At 44.0% G+C, this 18,643-nt stretch overlaps 1 protein-coding gene across 2 annotated transcripts in view; it reads left to right on the forward strand.

Annotated features, from left to right (window-relative positions):
- epha3 (eph receptor A3) overlaps positions 1–18,643 on the forward strand; it is a 283,492-nt gene that overhangs the window by 239,041 nt on the left and 25,808 nt on the right. For both annotated transcript variants that reach the window (XM_080203597.1, XM_080203598.1), the window contains exons 14-15: positions 8,225–8,374; positions 13,064–13,257. In XM_080203597.1, the coding sequence (XP_080059723.1) occupies positions 8,225–8,374; positions 13,064–13,257 (344 nt within the window). The remainder of the gene's footprint in view (positions 1–8,224; positions 8,375–13,063; positions 13,258–18,643) is intronic.

Below are 18,643 nucleotides of genomic sequence, written 5' to 3' on the forward strand. Positions count from 1 at the left end.
AGAATGTAGTGTTACAGTCATTGCCAGGGTGCAGAGAAAGATCAACTTAGTGTGAGATAGATTCATTCAAACGTCTGATGGCAGCAGGGAAGAAGCTGTTCGTGAGTCAATTGCTATGTGACCTCAGACTTTTATATCTTTTTTCCAACGGAAGAAAGTGGAAGAGAGAATGTCCAGGGCGTGTAGAGTCTTTAATTATGATGGCTGCTTTGCCGAGGCAGCGGAGAGTGTAGACAGAGTCAATGGATGGGAGGCTGGTTTGCGTGATTGATTGGGCTACATTCACGACCATTTGTAGTTTTGTAGGAATGACCACACTTCCAGAGGTTTGCTTGTGGTCATGGCTGTGGCCCGCTGAACTCCACAGCTTTGGAATAAGGGGAGGATTTAGAAAAGGTGTTATTGCCTATGCGTGCCACCAGGAGGTGCCTCAGGATATTTGTCCGACTTTGGTCTCAGCAGGGTACCTGTCTGTCAATTAGATCTGATAACTGGAAGATCTCGCCCTTGATTAGTCTCCCAAGTGTTGTGCACCCACCCAAAGTGAGATCACTGGGAGGGGGAAATGCAGCAGGGAGCTAACCTGAGGAAGGCAGAGGCAGAGCTGAATTATCATTGGACTAGCAATCCAGAGACCGAGGGTAACGCTCTGGGGACCTGAGTTTGAATCCCACCAAAGATGGTGAAATTGGAACTCAATGAATATCTGGAATTAAAAGTCTAATGATGACAATGAAACCACTGTCGATTGTCATTAAAAAAAAATCTGGTTCACTAATGCCCTTTAGGGAAGGAAATCTTACCTGGTCTGGTCTACATGTGACTCTCAAATGCCCTCTGAGGTGGAAGCCAGTTAGGCAAAGGCAATAAATGCTGCTCCAGCTAGCAATACCCACATCCTGTGAAAAATAACTGTTAAAAAGTTATGATTCTTGGAATTTGCTCCTTTTCCTGCTTCAAACCTGTCTTCTTTATACCAGTTTTACAGGATCTGGGTGTCGCTGGCTAGGCCAGCATTTATTATCCATCCCTAGTTGCCCTTCAGAAGGTGATGATGAGCTGCTGAAGTCCCACAGGTGTAGGTACACCCAGGGTTCTGTTAGGGAGGGAATTCCAGTCTTTCAGTGGCCTGGAAGACTCCCCCCAAGATGTGTTCATAAGGTCCGTTATTTCATTGAAAACTGGGTGAAATACAGGCAGGGAGGAAAGTCATACAAATGTGTTATGTTGGAACATTACTAGCAGTGGTTGTCAGCCTTTATTATTGCACATAGGATTGCAGATTGAACTTTCTTTTTCCAAATCACCCATTTAAAAAGGACCACAACCATTAATATTAGATAAATGATTGTTAGAGTGATGACTGCATTGAATACAGCCCTTCCGAGGAAGATTCTCCTGACAATTTGATTCAGCAAAACCTTACAATATATTTTTAAAGTCGGAAAGTAGAATCTTCCCCAGAGGAGATCTTTGCCTTGAAGAAAAGTTTTGCAAGATGGTGCCATCTCTTTACAATCATTATGCAAGCTTTGAAATGAGATGCTGAACATTTATGCAGGATGCACAGGATAAGTATGGCAAAGATAGCCAGTCTAAGAAGCTAGCACAGCTAGTCAGGTGCCTGTATTAATAACATTGTTCAAATGTTACAGTTCAGAGTTCAAGATTTCATAGAATCCCTCCAGTTTAGAAGGAAACCATTTGGCCCATTCAGCCTTTACCTACAACAATTCCACCAGGCCCTATCCCTGTAACACCGTGCATTTAGCAGCCAATCCCCCGAGACTAAGGGGCAATTTACCATGATCAATCCAGCTTACCTGCACATCTTTGGAGTGTAGGAGGAAATTGGGGCACCTGGTGGAAACCCACGCAGACATGGGGAGAACGTGCAGATCCCATACAGACAGGCACCCGAAGCCGGACTCGAACCTGGGTCCCTGGCATGTGAGGCAGCAGTGCTAACCATTTGCCACCACGCTGCCCTACTTTGTTAATTGACTTCGTGTAAAGCACAAACAGTTGCCTGCGCCTCATTGTTACCTTGCTCGGTTTTGCAATTTGGTTCTGTTCACACGTGACTCAATTGTCCTTACTCTTGTCTCAAAGTTGGACCGATGAGTAAGAATATAATTTTTGATGAAAACAGTGCATTCACGCAGCGAGAGCTCTCAGATTGCTGCCTACTACCTTGCAATATTAAACAAAGCAGTACAGAAAAGAATGGTTATATTAATACAACAGCAAGCTATTAATTTCCTGTGTTACTGCAGCTTGACCATAAATAAACTGCAGCTTGCACGTGATTGAAATATTTCTTGTGATATTTTCTTATCCTATCACTTCCCCATATCAGGTTTATGGAATACAACCATGTCAGATTTACACATGAAAATATAAAAAGCTGTCAGGAGAGCAGTAGATCTTATGATAGAAGCATAGAAGCCCTCCAGTGCAGAAGAAAGAGTTCGGACTATCAAGTCCGCACCCAGTCTCCAAAAGAGCATCACACCCCAGCCCTGCCCATAACCCTGCATATATACCATGGCTAGTTTACCTAATCTGCACATTTTGGGACATTAAAAGGCAATTTACCATTGACAATGCAGCTAACCTGCACATTTTTGGACACTAAAGGGCAATTTAGCATGGCCAATCCACCTAACCTGTACATCTTTGGACCCAGGCAGACTTGGGGGGAAACTATGCAAACTCCACACAGACAGACACCCAATGCTGGAATCAAACTTGGGTCTGTGGTGCTGTTATAATGCTGTATAATTTAAAAATGTATAAAAGAAAACCCAAAAACAGTTCAGATTGTTTAGTTTTGATTGAAAAAGTTGAAGATGCTTGAGACTTGAAATCCACTGCTGTCATATTTGCCACAAAGAACATTCTGATAAAATAACCCTGTGATGCTGTAAAATACAGACAGAAAGATTTGAAGCTTCTGGATAAGCTAGAGTGATACACATGCTGTTCCAACCTGTCATTTTAACACATTTAACCAATTAGCACTCCATTTGGACATAGACCATATCAAAGTTTTGATAGAATCACACCAATAACATCTCCAAATATTCTTTGCAGCCAGCAAGATCACCTTTCCAAGGTGCTTGTCTTCACTGTAGATGCCTCTAATTGCAACTTTGTCTGATGCCACTCACGAGTTGAAATCACTCTCCCTGATACCGTTAACAGATACTTCAATTCCAATAGCGTCGAATGAAATTTCTTATGTCTGCTGTTTGATGAAGGCTTAATTGCTAGAACTGAACTGAGACTTTCAAACTTTCAAAGCACAAAACAAAGTTAGGGGTGAAACAAAAAGAAACTGAATGAAAGTACGATGACATCTGGAGCGTAGTTAGCACTGGTGAAGGTGATGACAATAATTAACACTTTGATTTATTTCTGTCGTGTTGACTCCTTATTATTCCTTCCGTTCGAGCTATTATAACAATGGCAGTCTAAAGTCAATCTTTTTCTCCCAGATCAGACCAATCCTTTCCAGAGATTACTTTACTTGGCTGAGTGGCTTTAAAGTCTGGGTTACTGACGGGCTTACTCCTAGGTCAACATCTCTTCTTGATTTTCACAGAATAGTTACAGTGTAGAAGGTGACCATTCAGCCCATCATGTCTGTACCAGCTCTCTGGATGAGCATTTCACATAGCGCCATCCCCCTGCCTTTTCCCTGTACTCTGCACATTGCTTCTTTTCAAGTAATCTAACGCCCTTTTGAATGTTAAGGCTCTCAGTTATGATCCAATAATAAAAGATGATGCAAGTCCAGCTTCTTCACAAACTCACTTTATTCTCTTTTACAACTGTACATACACCCAACACCCAGTGCCACTGGTGAGAATTATTAAAAAATTAATATACAAATTAAGTCTGAAGTGGAAGGTTGCAGTTAACCCATTCCTAACATTGAATGTCCTGATTGAACCTGCCTCTACCACGCTCTCAGACAATGCACTCCAGACCTGAACCACTCGCCACTTGAAATATTTTGTTCTCCTATTGCTTTTGCTTCTTTTACCAATTCCCCTAAATCTGTGCCTTCTAGTTCTTGAACTCTCTGTCAATGGGAGGTTTCTCCCTATCTAACTTGCCCAGACCCCTCACAATTTTGAATACCTTTATTAAATCTCCCCTCAACCTTCTTTTCTCCAAGAGAAAGAGTCCTGACTTCTCCAATCTATTCTCTTAACTGATGGGTTATGACAGCTTGTTACACTTGAAGGTTAAGCTGATTATATGGTTGATATTATCAGACCTAGCCTCTGACGTTTGAGCTTTTGATTAGCTGAGGAAAAGTCTTACAACTTTAAACAAAGAAAACCTATTTGGTTTGTGCAAGTTCTTTTCACTTCTGAAATAAAGGAAAGAGGACAATGAACAAGTAAATAATGGTAAAATGTTCCTGTATTCCCAAGAAGAAGGAGAACCAATAGAATGCTCTTTTTTATGGTGCAGGGAATTGATTATAAAAGGAGAGAGGTTATGCTTCAGTTGTATAACATATTGGTAAACCCACAATTGGAAAATTGTGTACAGTATTGGCCTCCGTGTTTAAGGAATGGTGATTTCAGAATCACTGCTTCTTTTTTAGGCAGAGTAGAGGTGCCAGAGAGCGGGTCTAAAAGTCGGATCTGACACACTCCCAGTTTCAGCACTTAGAATCAAAATGGTAAAATCAGGCCCATAGGGTCATAGAGGTTTACAGCATAGAAACAAACCCAATGTGTCCATGCTACCCTTTTTTTAAAACAACCAAATTAGCCCCAATTGCCTGCATTTGGCCCATATCCCTCTATACCCATGCTACCCACTTAACTGCCTAAATGCTTTTTAAAAGACAAAATTGTACTCACCTCCACTGCTGCCTCTGGCAGCTTGTTCCAGACATTTACCACCCTTTGTGTGAAAAAATTGCCCCTCTGGACCCTTTTGCATCTCTCCCCTTTCACTTTAAATTGTTTTAAGCATTTATTTTTATAGTTTAGTGCTCAGGTTACTGCAAGAGATCTACCCCAGCATTTGAACTCCTTTCTTATTCTAATGTTAACATTGGCCTAATAATGTGCAAATGAATAGCTTAAACAAAATGTTTGACCCAATGAACAGACCCTTCCTTTGAACCTGCAGTCTATGGGTTAAAACTATAACAAGCAAAGCAAGCAGCTGATTATAACATTCTGATTTGAATAACGCCTTGCAGCTAATTACTATGTAAAATAGTGGTTCTGTTTAAACTAGGATCAAATCCTTTGAGGAGCAGTAATAAAGAGGAATAAACTGCTTCTGAAGGGGAAATAAATAGTTGACAGATCTGTAAAATATTCAAATTGATTTAGTCAGTTTGACATCCAGCTGTGTTTTCCTTGTTCGATTGTGATTTTATCTTCTCCTTCTGAGAGTTGGCAGAGGATTCTCCACACAAATATCAGGCTGGGGTGTTTGCCTCAAGAAGAATTTAATTACACAAACTCATTCTTCCCCAGGACTGCCAATCTGTAAACGTCTGTCTCCACTGAGTCATCGATACCTCTATCGGTTTACACGCTTGGAACACTGGTGGGCAACCTGTGACCCAGGAGCCGCGTGCGATCCACCTGGGCTCTGGGTGCGGCCCACAAGATATTTTGTGGACCATTGCCGAGGTGCAGGGTTGCCGCATTTCTGTTTTCCATCTGTGTCATTTTATTTTCCTTCCGGTATGACTGAAGTGATATGCATCTAACGCAAGGGAAGTGAAGTGAGGTGTGTGTGCTGATTGCACACAACATTGACTATGAGAGCCATACGGTCCCTCTGCATTCAAAGCGTAAATATTTCTTTTATTTTTACCAATTGAAGTTGATTGTTCTATTAATATATAAATGATTAAGCATGTTCATAGAATCTGACAAGGCAGAAAGAGACCATTCAGCCCATCAAGCATTTCCACCAAGGTACTATCCCCATAACACCAAGCATTTACCCTAGCTAATCCCCCTGATCCTAAGGGGCAGTTTAGCATGGCCAATCCATCTAACTTGCATGTTTTTGTACTGTAGAAGGAAACCGGAGCACGTGGAAGAAACCCATGCAGACATGGGGGGAAGGTGCAAATTCTGCACAAGACCATGACCCAAGCTGGGAATTGAACCCAGGTCACTGACACTGTGAGGCAGCAGTGCAAATCACTGTGCCACTGTGCTGCCCCTGTTTTGTAAGAAATGTTCACCGTGTATTCATAAAATTGTAGAATCCCTACAGTACAGAAGGAGGCCATACAGCCCATTAAGCTGGACCAATGACAAACCCACCCAGGCCCTATCTCCGTAACCTCACGTACCTACCATGCCAATCCCCCTGACACTAAGGGGCAATTTAGCATGGCCAATCAACCTAACCCACACATCTTTGGATTAAATGTGTTTAATCTGATTTATGGGGTCGTGGTTAGTGAACAAGCCTGATTTCAATCTTGTGGCCCACTAAGATGAAGGAGCGCCGCTCATGTGAACCAGTGGGTTGTCCACCACTGCTTTAGTGCCTAGCCTCATCTGACTATCATTTGGTGATTCATCTGGTCATAACATGCAAAAAGTATTTATTAACAAGGAAAAACTGTATGGAGGCTGGCAGCTCCCTACTGACTTGGAGCAGCTCACCAGTTGCCCCACTCCCTACACGTCTTCTAGATGTCTTCTGCTCAAGAGAGGACTCCATCTCATGCTGTGATGACCCACTTTCAGTCTCAACTGTTCCCCCAAGCTAGGTGACTCTCTTCTGCTATGTTGCCCTTAAAGGGACAATCACCACATGCACTTGGTGATTGGCTGTATTTATGTAATTAAGGAACTTATTAAGTGCTCGTCTTTAAATATGAGGAGGTTATGATTGGGGCCAGCAGCTTTGGGGGCTCTGTAAATTGTGCAGACAACCACAGGGCTGGCAGCAACAAAAACGTTTCAGGTGACTTTGCAAAGAAGTGGCAAAAATCAGCTGCACAGCAATTAAATTTGAATAGCACTAATATCCCCTATCCTGGGTTCGAGCTCTTCAATCGATGGCAGCAGAAACAGTGAATGCTGAGTTGGGTCAGAGCGTGGCCCATTACCCTGATATTCTACCTTGATTTCTGGTCCTATCCCTCCCTCACCTCCACCCAACCCCCCGATGACCTACAGGACCAATCATCCCTTAGACTTCACCAATCATCCCTTAGAAGAAGGGGAAGCCCAGATTGTTCACAGACAAAGGGCCTTGAAATCATAGAAACCATAGAAACCCTAAAGTGCAGAAGGAAGCCATTCGGCCCATTGAGTCTGCACCATCGACAATTCCACCCAAGCCTGTAACCCCACATATTTACCCACTAATCCTCTAACCTACACATCCCAGGACATTAGGGGGAAATTTAGCATGGGCAATGCACCTAACCTACGCCTATCTTTGGACTGTGGGAGGCAATCCACACAGACATGGGGAGAAAGTGCAAACTCCACACAGACAGTGACCCAAGCTGGAAATCAAACCTGGGTCTCTGGCACTGTGAGGCAGCAATGCTAACCACTGTGGCACCATGCCGCCCCTGACTGGAAAGGTTGGATAAGCCTAATGAGCTGAAAACAAAGAGAAAGTGTACCTTCAAACTATCAGAAAATAGAGCATGGAATTCATAGAGTCTGGAAGGAGGATATTCAACCCATCGAGTCTGCACTGACCACAATCCCACCCAAGCCACATCCCAATGACCCCATGCATTTACCCTAGCTTGTCCTTCTGATACTAAAGGGCAATTTAGCATAGCCAATCCAGCTAACCCACACATCTTTGGCCTCTGGGAGGAAACTGTAGCACCTGAAGGAAACCCTTGCAGACATGGGGAGAATGTGCACAAGACAGTGACCCAAGCCAGGAGTCGAACCCTGGTCCCTGACACTGTGAGGCAGCAGTGCTAATCACTGTGCCACTGTGCCACCTATCAGATCTAAATCGTTCTGCTAATATTACCCACAAGTGTATTTCTAATCCCCCCATATGGATTTATTCTTGGGTTAAGTTAGCAGACAAAAGACATCCATTGTCACGTCTGTTACTAGTTTTCTTTAATGAAATTTTAATCCAATGTCTTGGTTTCAACCATAAGAAAGATTTACTTCTCCCTAAAGGTTGCCAAAAGCACATAACAGTTATTTTTTTAAAATAAAATCTTTTCCAGGGCGGAAAAATCCCCATCCGATGGACGGCGCCAGAAGCCATCGCATACCGCAAGTTCACCTCAGCGAGTGACGTGTGGAGTTACGGGATTGTTCTATGGGAGGTGATGTCATACGGAGAGAGGCCTTACTGGGAAATGTCCAATCAGGATGTGAGTATCTTCTGCGAATCGTTCTGTTGGAAGTGACTCACGCTGGGCGAGGTAGTCAAGCATGGGAATGCCAGGTGGCCGTGCATTTCTGTGTCATTGAAAGAAACAGAGAAGGCATGCAAAAAAAAAACTTGCAGCAGCGAGGAGTAGCTTAAACATTTTATTTGTGTGGGCACTGTGGATAAAAGAAAAATTGTAAACTGGGACAACGGTAGCCCACAGGAGTGAAAAAGGCCAAGGAAAAACAATCACAAATGCAAAAACAAAAATCAAAGAATTAAACACGCTGTAACGTTTGAGAAAGTAAATAATGTGCTCACAGTTAATCCTTAAAAACAGTTAGCACTAGCCTGAACACTAGTTAACAGTGAACAATGTACCCTTGCAGGGAAGAATTCATGTCCATTAATATAACTCACCATAAGTTTAATTCTGCATTGCTAGTCTCAAGTTGTTGGGAAAAATCTGCAGAGTGGGATAGACTTCAGTGTCAAAGTTGCATTCAAGAATTTTCCTGGATTGCATGTAATTTTTTTTAAAGTTCACATTTTTGACAGGGGTGAAAAGGCCTCTGTCTTTGTGCTGACCCACGTAGATCATTCCCTCTTGGGTATCTCAGTAGAATTCCAATATGGAATAACATGGAAGTTAATATTCAGCAGCTTTAACTGTTGTTTTGTGCCGTCAAATAAATACGAGGTGTGTTTTCCCGCCTGGGGAAAGGACTCAGTACAAATGCATTGTGTAGTGGTCGAGGGTTTGAAAATATGCCCCCATCTGTCAACACGTCACGGCGCTGTGGTACAGCAAAGCAGAATTGTAATATCATAAATTCTTTACATGAATCTAATGTCTGCATTGTACTGGATTCACTGAGGTGCATGTATTTAGAATCATAGACTCCCTACAGTGCAGAAGGAGGCTATTCGGCACATCAAGTCTGCACTGAGCACAATTCCACCTAGCCCATGTCCCCATAACTCCATGTATTGACCCTGCTAGTCCCCTGACATGAAGTGACAATTTAACATGGCCAATCAACTGAACCTGCACATCTTAGGACTGTGGCAGGAAACCGGAACACCCGGAGGAAACCCACGCAGACACGGGGAGAATGTGCAAACTCCACACAGCCAGTGACCCAAGCTGGGAATCGAACCCAGGTGCCTGGCGCTATGAAGCAACAGTGCTAACCTCTGTGCGTCTGTGCTACTCCTACATGTTATTATGATAGACACAAGAAGCAACACTTTGCTTATGCAGGGAAACAGAACTAGGAGTTCATTACAATTCAAACCATAATCTTGGGGACCTGGGATCTATCTCAGCTCACATATTCTTTGTTAGCAGAAAAGAAATGTTTGACAGCAGATTAAACCAAATTTAACCTTTTCAATTGCAAGAATCGGGGGGACGATTCTCCCCAAAAAATTCTAAGTGCTGAATTGGCGGGAAAAATGGTGTAATTCACTATTGTTTCTTCAGTGGGAGTTCAGACCTGAATGTCCCACACTCTGCGCAATGCAGAGATCACAATTGGGAATATCTTTAAAAGCTCGGGGAGGTGGGGCCTATTAGCATCAGAGCCTGACAGTTCCGGAACTCTGTGTATGCGCTGTGACTCCGAACTGTCAGGCTGCACTCTGCTGGCCAGTTCAATTGCTGGCTAGCCCTGGCCTGCCCCTCCACCAGCCCCCTTTGCTCCACACCCCACTCACGGCCCAATCATGGCCCCCACAACCATTCCCAGCGCCAGGCCTGACGACCTTCCTGTCCTGAAGTGTCCCGACCTCCAGCACCGCCCCCCACCCCGCACCCAACAGTAATGATCACCACCCCCCAGCAGACACCCCCCACCTCACAGATCAACCCCGCCACAAGAGGCAGACCCCCAGGAGGTAGGCTTCCCCCTCCACCACCCCGGCAGACCGCACACCCCCCACCCCAATCCCTGGTCTCCCTCTAGTCCTGACTGATTCCCATGCAGAGTGGCAGCAGGACCCTCCACTCCCACTGAACACCCCTAAGTCCCACCCACAATAGGCCATGCCCTTGGCACTGACTGTTGCCCAGTAGGCAGTGCCAAGGTGCCCCCTGGACATGGGCACTTTGCCCCCTCAGGCAGTGCCAGGGGCACAAGCTGGCACTGTCAGGATGTCCATGCCCAGGGAGTACCCCCACACTACCCAGTCCCCTGGGGGGCCCTGATTGCCCCCTTCATTCCAGCGGGGTCTACCACTAGTTCCCCGAAAGTGGAGTGTAATTGTACTGGTGCAATGGGAGAATTCAGTCCCGGGCCCAATAATGACATTCAAATTACATTAAAAATAGATTTAAATCACTTACTTGGTCTTCCTGCCGATTGCCAGTGTGGTCCTGACCACACCTGCTCTCTGACATTGGGAGACGTGTATGTGTCGGGACTGCACGCACAAATCCCATGAATCAGCATATGTGCATGTCTCTCAACCCAACCCGCCAAACGTTGGTGGGTCAGAATGGGAGAATCGCCCCCAGGTCTTCAAATTATCATTGTTAACTTTTTTTCTCAACTTGGTCTTCTCATTTCCCATTCCCATCATCACCGTCTTATCTCATTGTCTTCCAACTCAACATGTTTCCTTTTCCTTCTGCTCTGCCAAATGGCTCTACTTAATCTCTTTTTCTCTGTCTCATTGCGACTCTGCCTCAAGCCTTTTTCAGCATTCTCTATAATGAACTTGTCTTCTAATCTCACTCTCATGGTAACACTCTCTGGCCTCCTCTTTATTTCCTCCCCTAGCAGCGCTGCCTGGTTTCCTCTTGCTCCTTACACTTTGGGGGAAATTTAATGCCCATGGTGATGAGGGGTATTTAATAGAAACAGAGGAAATAGGACAGGAGGAGGCCATTTGGCCCTTTGAGCCTGTTCCACCATTCCTGATGATCATGGTAAGTGAGAAGGAGCGGGCCCAGTCTAGATGCTCTCTCGGAGAGTAGGTGCAGACTCAATGAGCTGAACGGCCTCCTTCTGTGCTGTTGGGATTCTCTGTTGCCTGTTAGGAAATCATAATATGCCATCCACTTATGAGACTTATCTCCACCTCATCTTTACTTCTCTGACCAATTTGCAAAGCTCCTTGAAAATGGCCCAAAGCTCCCCACTGCATTGTTCTTTTAATCAAACTATGCAGCTGGATATAGCACTTGGGGCAAATGGAATCAAAGATAATAAGGACAAAGCAGGATTCGGCTATTGAGTTGGATGATCAGCCATGACTATAATGATTGGTGGAGCAGGCTTGAAGGGCCAAATGGCCTTCCCCTGCTACTATCTTCTGTGATCTATGTAACAGCGACCAACACTGCTTTTAACGTAATAGTCATCCCATTTGCACAATACCCCCTCCGCAAGTACAAACATAGATGTGTGCCTGCACACACACACATACACACACACATGCATAACATTCATCAAGATGGCCTGAGCTGAATCGGATGTATGTGTTTACGCTGAGGGCTGGCCAGCTTCAATGTACGCACCAACCGTATTAAATTACCCCTCCTCAGCACCGGCTGCATTTCATTTTCCACAGAAAACAGTAGGAGATTCACATCAGGCATTCGCATCAGCCCAGTGCCACTCCCCTCCTTCACTGCTGACAGCAGCTGTGAGCTCCGGAGACAGATAGAGATGGGCTCCAACGTCTCCTCTGGACTAAACCCGGCTTAGCTTAAATTCTTCTGTACGGTGTCCAAGTGCAATCAGCTCGGAAATATCCAGACTCTGAATCTTGTGGATTGAAAAAATCCGAGTTGGAACTGAATCTAAAACTTCAGGTGCAGCCCCTTGGGGCTACATCCAAATTCTATTTTTTTCCTCTCTCCAAATCTAAATTAAGCACAAATGTTCCTTCCTGTAGGCTTTATTTTAAATGATGATCAGAGCAATTGGCAATCATCTTGACGTTGTTCAATGATGTGAGATGGTAACAGTGAGCAAGGCAGTCAGTTTTGCATCTTTCCTGACTTTGATTTCTATTTGGGTTGAATCAGGAAAGGTGGAAATATTTGGCCGTTTGTTGCCACCCAATTTACATTCTATAAAGCCTGAATTGCTCCTATTGGTTTGGCACCAGGTAGTTCTATTTAGTTGCAGACTCGTGGCATCCGTATAACATAGAATCATAGAATTCCTACAGTGTAAAAGAAGGCCATTCGGCCCATCGAGTCTGGACTGACCACAATCCCACTCAGGCCTTATCCCCGTAACCCCACATATTTACCCTGCTAATCCCCCTGACACAAGGGTCAATTTAGCATGGCCAACCAACCTAACCCTTTGGACTGTGAGAGGAAACCGGAGCACCTGGAGGAAACCCACGCAGACACGGGGAGAATGTGCAACCTCCACGCAGACAGTAACCCGAGACTGGAATTGAACCCGAGTCCCTGGCACTGTGAGGCAGCAGTGCTAACCACTATGTGACCATGCCATCGCGAGTGTATTAAAACATGCATTTATCTGGGTTTAATAGACCAGCTCTTGTTTTCAGCATTGCCCTGCTTCATGCCAAAGGCATCGCTATCATGTTAATGTTGACAGTAAGCTTCCCCTTTCATTCTGGCTGAATCTGATGACATTCCTGAGAGTGGTAGTGTTCTATTGCGATACAGCGATTCACGCTCCTCTATTGATTCCTCACTCAGGTAATTAAAGCGGTTGATGAAGGGTATCGGCTGCCGCCCCCCATGGACTGCCCAGCTGCCCTGTATCAGCTGATGCTGGACTGTTGGCAGAAGGACAGGAACGACAGGCCTAAGTTTGAACAGATTGTCAGCATCCTGGACAAGTTGATTCGGAACCCCAGCAGCCTGAAGATCATCGCTAATACTGCAGCAAGGTGACACAAAGGATCGCTTTGTTTATTTTAGAAAATGAGACATGTATGAGCTCAGTTTTAAAAGGAAAAACAATGTATTGTGTTGTGGCCTTCTCAAGGGTGAATGCTGCTGGCCATGAAGTAGCAACCAGAGGGATGTCCACTTGATTTACCCAGTTAGAAACTGAATGCAGTGAAAAAAGAAAGAGGTACAGTGCAGAGAACAAGGGCTTAGGAGTGGGTGGCTGTGAGAGAAATCGTATCCTTCCTAAAACACATTTAACTTTTTAGCTAGATCCTCTGTCCTTCTCTGAATGCCACAATTATTTTCCTGTCACCAGTTAATACAGAATATATTCATTTTAGCTACAAAACACCAGAATGGTCTTCAATGCATTTAATAAATATTTGGATGTGCACTTGTAATGTCGGAACCCATGAAACTAGAGCTGGGAGGTGGGATTAGACTTACATCAGCATTCAGAGACACGATGGACCGAATGGCTTCCTCCTATACCATTTTATTGCATTCCTCTGTTCCTGTTCAAACAATATTAATATATTGTAAAAAAAATATTGTGCCTCAAATCCCAAATTGCTTTCTGGACTCTGCTATTACTTATGCTGTAATTTGAATAAAATGATTTAAGGATTATAGCGTATACAGAAATGAAGCTAGTTTTAAGTGGGCTCCCTTGGGTGTATGAGTAGTCTGCTGGTGTAGTAATACATCAGTTTATGAAGCATGATGCGATGTGATTTAGTGCCAGAAGCCTAGCCTTGACCAAACATGATAATTCATTCGAATGTGGTGCATTTTGTAAAACAAACCCACAAACAATAGGCTCTCCTTTCCAAATCTGCTTGTGTGGCATTTTAAAAGGAATTGAAATTAGGGCCTCCTGATTCGCAGGGAGTTACAGTTTTTTTTGTTTATGCTAAATTATTTAGGGGAACTGGATGTCAATTAGGGATGAATAGCCCTCGATGCTAGTTATGAATTATAACATCGTGACTTCACCCTTCTGGTCTTGAATTGGGTAGGTATTCCAATCTTCTCCATGAACATGGCAGACAGACCTCACCAACCAATTGCTTTCACTGGAAAGACGGAGGCTGAGGGAGACCTGATAGAAGTCTACAAAATTATGACAGGCATAGACTAGGTGAATAGTCGGAAGCTTCTTCCCAGGGTGGAAATTTCAATTACAAGAGAGCACAGGTTTAATGTGAGAGGTGGCATATTTAGGGGGATCTTGTGAGAAAGTTTTTCACACAAAGGGAGGTGAGTGCCTGGAAGGCGCTGCCAGTGGAGGTGGTGGAAACAGGCATATTGGCAACCTTCAAGGTGTATCTTGATAGACAGGTGAAGGCAGGAGAGCTTGGTGAGCAGAAGGCCTGTTCCTGTGCTGTATTGTCCTTTGTTCTTTGCTCTCGTTGTTCTAACTGGAATATCCGAATGAAGAGAGGAACTAGGAGCAGGAGTAGGCCATCTTGCCCCTCAAGCCTGCTCTGCTATTCAACAAGATCATGGCTGATTTTTTTCATGGACTTAGCTCCATTTAACCGCCCACTCACCATAACTCTTAATTCTTTTACTGTTCAAAAATGTATCTATCCTTGCCTTAAAAACATTCAATGAGGTAGCCTTGACTGCTTCACTGGGCAAGGGAATCCACAGATTCACAACCCTTTGGGTGAAGAGGTTCAAGCTCGAGTGAGGCATTTTATTAAGCAGAAACAAAACTTAAAAGGCTGACCTTCTTTCAAACCCACAATGGAAATTAGGAGGATGTTAAGTCAATGGCAAACTGCAATCACGAAACTTTACTCAAGTCTTGTGGCAAAGTGAATGGTGTTCCGGCCTCTCGGTGAGAAACTCGGTGTTTGAGTTCCATCCCAGAACTTGATGGCCAAGGAAGTTCACAGCACAACTAACAGGTTGAGTATCAATCTACAAAAAAGACTACTGGTCAGCCATTCTTGATGTGGAGTGACACCCCTCAAGCTATAAAACTCTTGACAGGCTCGAGACTGTTCGAGGACAAGCCTCACTTTGGGAGCAGATGACACTTGTGTGTCATTAGGTGTGGGAAGAGAAACAGCAAGGCAATGATAACATTAAATTTCTGTTCTTCAAAGCTGACTTCTGTTGACAAGAATTTTAAGTATATTGTCCAAATAAACAACATGTACATTCATACCTTTTATTTATATTTTTCTTTCAAACCTTGCCGTCTTCTCCACTTCTCTACTCCAAAAGTCTCCACTTGCATTCTAGGGGAATGGATGAGAGTTTCAGCAGCAGTTAAGCTGAGGTAGGCAGGAAATCGAGTGTGGAGAAAGGTGGTTTTAGAGGTGGTACAAAGGAAAGGTTGGAAATTCATCTCAGAATCAAAGCAGAAAGCAAGAGTTGTGGGTAGTCTAACTTAGGTGACACAGTAGCTCAGTGATTAGCACTGATGCCTCACAGTGCCAGGGACCTGGGTTCGATTCCCAGCTTGGGCACTGTGTGTGTGGAGTCTATATGTTCTCCTTGTGTCTGTGTGGCTTTCCTCTGAGTGCTCTGGTTTCTTCCCATAGTCCAAAAAACATGTTGGTTATGTGCATTGACCATGCTAAATTCTTCCTCAGTGTACTCGAACAGGTGTTGGAGTGTGGTGACGGTGGAAGATTTTCGCAGTAACTTCATTGCAGTGTTAATATAAGCTAACTTGTGATACTGATAAGTAAATTTAAAACTTTAATGTAGGCTATTGCCAGAATGATGGAGTTAGTGGTTGGGGAACAAAGTTTGGAGTGGGGATCGAAGCAAGCTTCAATCTTACCAATATTTAATTAGAGGAAATTTCTGCTTAACTAGTATTGGATGTCCGATATTTAGTCTGATGAGACTTGACTATCCTAATTCAGTCAAGACTGCATTCTATCCTCCAAAAACTTGAGGTTATCCAACAATGCCCATGGCTTACCTTGCAGCAAGTTCTGTTTCCCTCATTACCCTCATGCACATGGACCTGCAATGGATCCTGGTCAAACAGCATTGCAATTTTAGAATCCTTGTTTTCAAATTCCTGGATGGCCTCATCTGTAATCTGCTCCAACGCCACACACCTCTGAGATATCTGAGTTCCTCTGGTCTCTCATGAATTCTCTATTGTATTAGAGCTTGTTGTATGAGGAACGGCTGAGGACTCTGGGTCTGTACTTGTTGGAGTTTAGAAGGATGGGGGGGAATCTTACGGAAAGTTACAGGATACTGCGAGGCCTGGATAAATTGGATGTGGAGAGGATGTTTCCACTAGCAGGAAAAACTAGAACCAGACGGCATAACCTAGGGATAAAGAGACGATCCTTTAGAACAGAGATGAAGAGGAATTTCTTCAGCCAGAGAGTGGTGAATCTGTGGAACTCTTTTCCGCAGAAGGCTGTGGAGGCCAGGCCATTGAGTGTCTTTAAGACAGAGATAGTAGAGACTTGATTAATAAGGGGATCAGGGTTATGGAGAAAAGGCAGAAGAATGGGGATGACAAAAATATCAGACCTGATTGAATGATGGAGCAGATTTGATGGCCCGAGTGGCCTAATTCTGCTCCTATGTGTTATGGTCTTATGGTCTTACTGTCACTGCTGGTGGCCAAGCCTTCAAATATAGGTCTAATTTCCATGGCATTTCTTCTCTACACCGCTGCACTTTTCTACCTCACTTTTTTTATTTATGAGCCTTAAAACATACCTCCTTGACAAGCTTTTGGTCGTCTGATTTAATACCCCCTTTTTAGCTCATACTTTGTTTCATAATGCTTCTAACTTACGAGCACACAAATTTGGAGCAGGAGTAGGTCATTCGATCCCTGGAGTCTGCTCTGGTAAGATCATGGCTGATCTGATCTGGCCTCAACCTTTCTAACCTAGCTTTCTTTCACAACCTTTGACTCCCATATCAATCAAGGATCGTAGATGTGGAGCGGATACTTCCTCTTGTGGGGCATTCTAGGAAGAGAGGTCATACTCTTAGGATAAGCAGTAGCAAATTTAAAACAGAGTTGAGGAGAAACTACTTCTTCCGAAGGGTTGTGAATCTGTGGAATTCGCTACCCCCAAAGTGCAGTGGATGCTGGGACAGTGAGTAAATTTAAGGAGGAGTTAGACAGATTTTTCATTGGGAATGGGTTGAAGGGTTATGGGGAGAAGGCAGGAAAATAGGGATGAAGAGCATATCAGCCATGATGGTGGAGCAGACTTGATGGGCTGAATGGCCTAACTCTGCTCCTATGTCTTATGAAATTATGAGGGCATATTAACACAGCCTCATAAGATTCAGTGATCCTTCCTTCAATACTCTCTGGGAAAGAGGATTCCACCAATGTACAGTCTATTGGGATATAAAAATAATCCCCCCCTCCTTAAATGGGGACCCCTTATTTTCCAAGCTCCAGTCTCTTCCGTAAATAGAAACCTCCTCTCAGTACCCACTTTGTCAATTTCCCTCAGAATCTTTCAATAAGATCACCTCTTACTCTTCTAAATTCCAGTGAGTATAGGTCCAACCTGCCCAACTTCACCTCACAAGATAACCCCATCATTCCCAGAGCTGTTTCTAATGCAGGTATGTCCTTTCTTAAGTAAGGAGGCCAAAACTGTATGCAGTACGCCAGATGAGGTCTCACCAATGTTGGTGCTCAAGTGTAGCAAAATGCCTCTACTTATATATTCCTTGTAATAAATTATGATGTGGAGGTTCTAGTGATTAACTGGGGTGGACAACATAAGAGATCACATGACACCAGGTGGTAGTCCAACAGGTTTATTTGAAATCACAAGCTTTCAGAGCACTGTTCCTTCATCAGATGAGGTTCAACCTATAGTTAGACTATAAGCTGGTGTCATGTGACCTGGCAATAAATTGCAACATTTCACTTACACTCCTAATCATTTGCTCTACCTGCATACTATTTGTGATTCATATACCAGGATATCCAATCACTCTGTACCTCAGAGTTCTACAATTGCTCTCCATTTAAACAATAGTCTGCTTTTATTTCCTTCCTGCCAAAGAGGACAGGTTCACATTTTCCCACATTATACTGAATCTGCTAATTTTTGTCCACTCACTTAATTGATCTGAGTCCCTTTGCTGATTCCTGTGTCCTCTTCATAACCCCAAATATTTACCCACTAATCCCCCTAAGCTACACATCTCGGACATTAAGGGCCAACTTAGTATGGCCAATCCGCCTTACCTGCACATCTTTGGAGTGTGGGAGAAAACTGGAGCACCTGGAGGAAACGCACGCAGACACGGGGAGAATGTGCAAATTCCACACAGTCACCTGAGGCTGGAATTGAACCCAGTCCCTGGTGCTGTGAGGCAGCAGTGCTAGCCACTGTGCCACAATATTATCCT

Source organism: Carcharhinus amblyrhynchos, chromosome 15 (genome assembly GCF_965287045.1).
Source record: "Carcharhinus amblyrhynchos chromosome 15, sCarAmb.v2.hapA, whole genome shotgun sequence".
NCBI classification, from domain to species: Eukaryota; Metazoa; Chordata; class Chondrichthyes; order Carcharhiniformes; family Carcharhinidae; genus Carcharhinus; species Carcharhinus amblyrhynchos.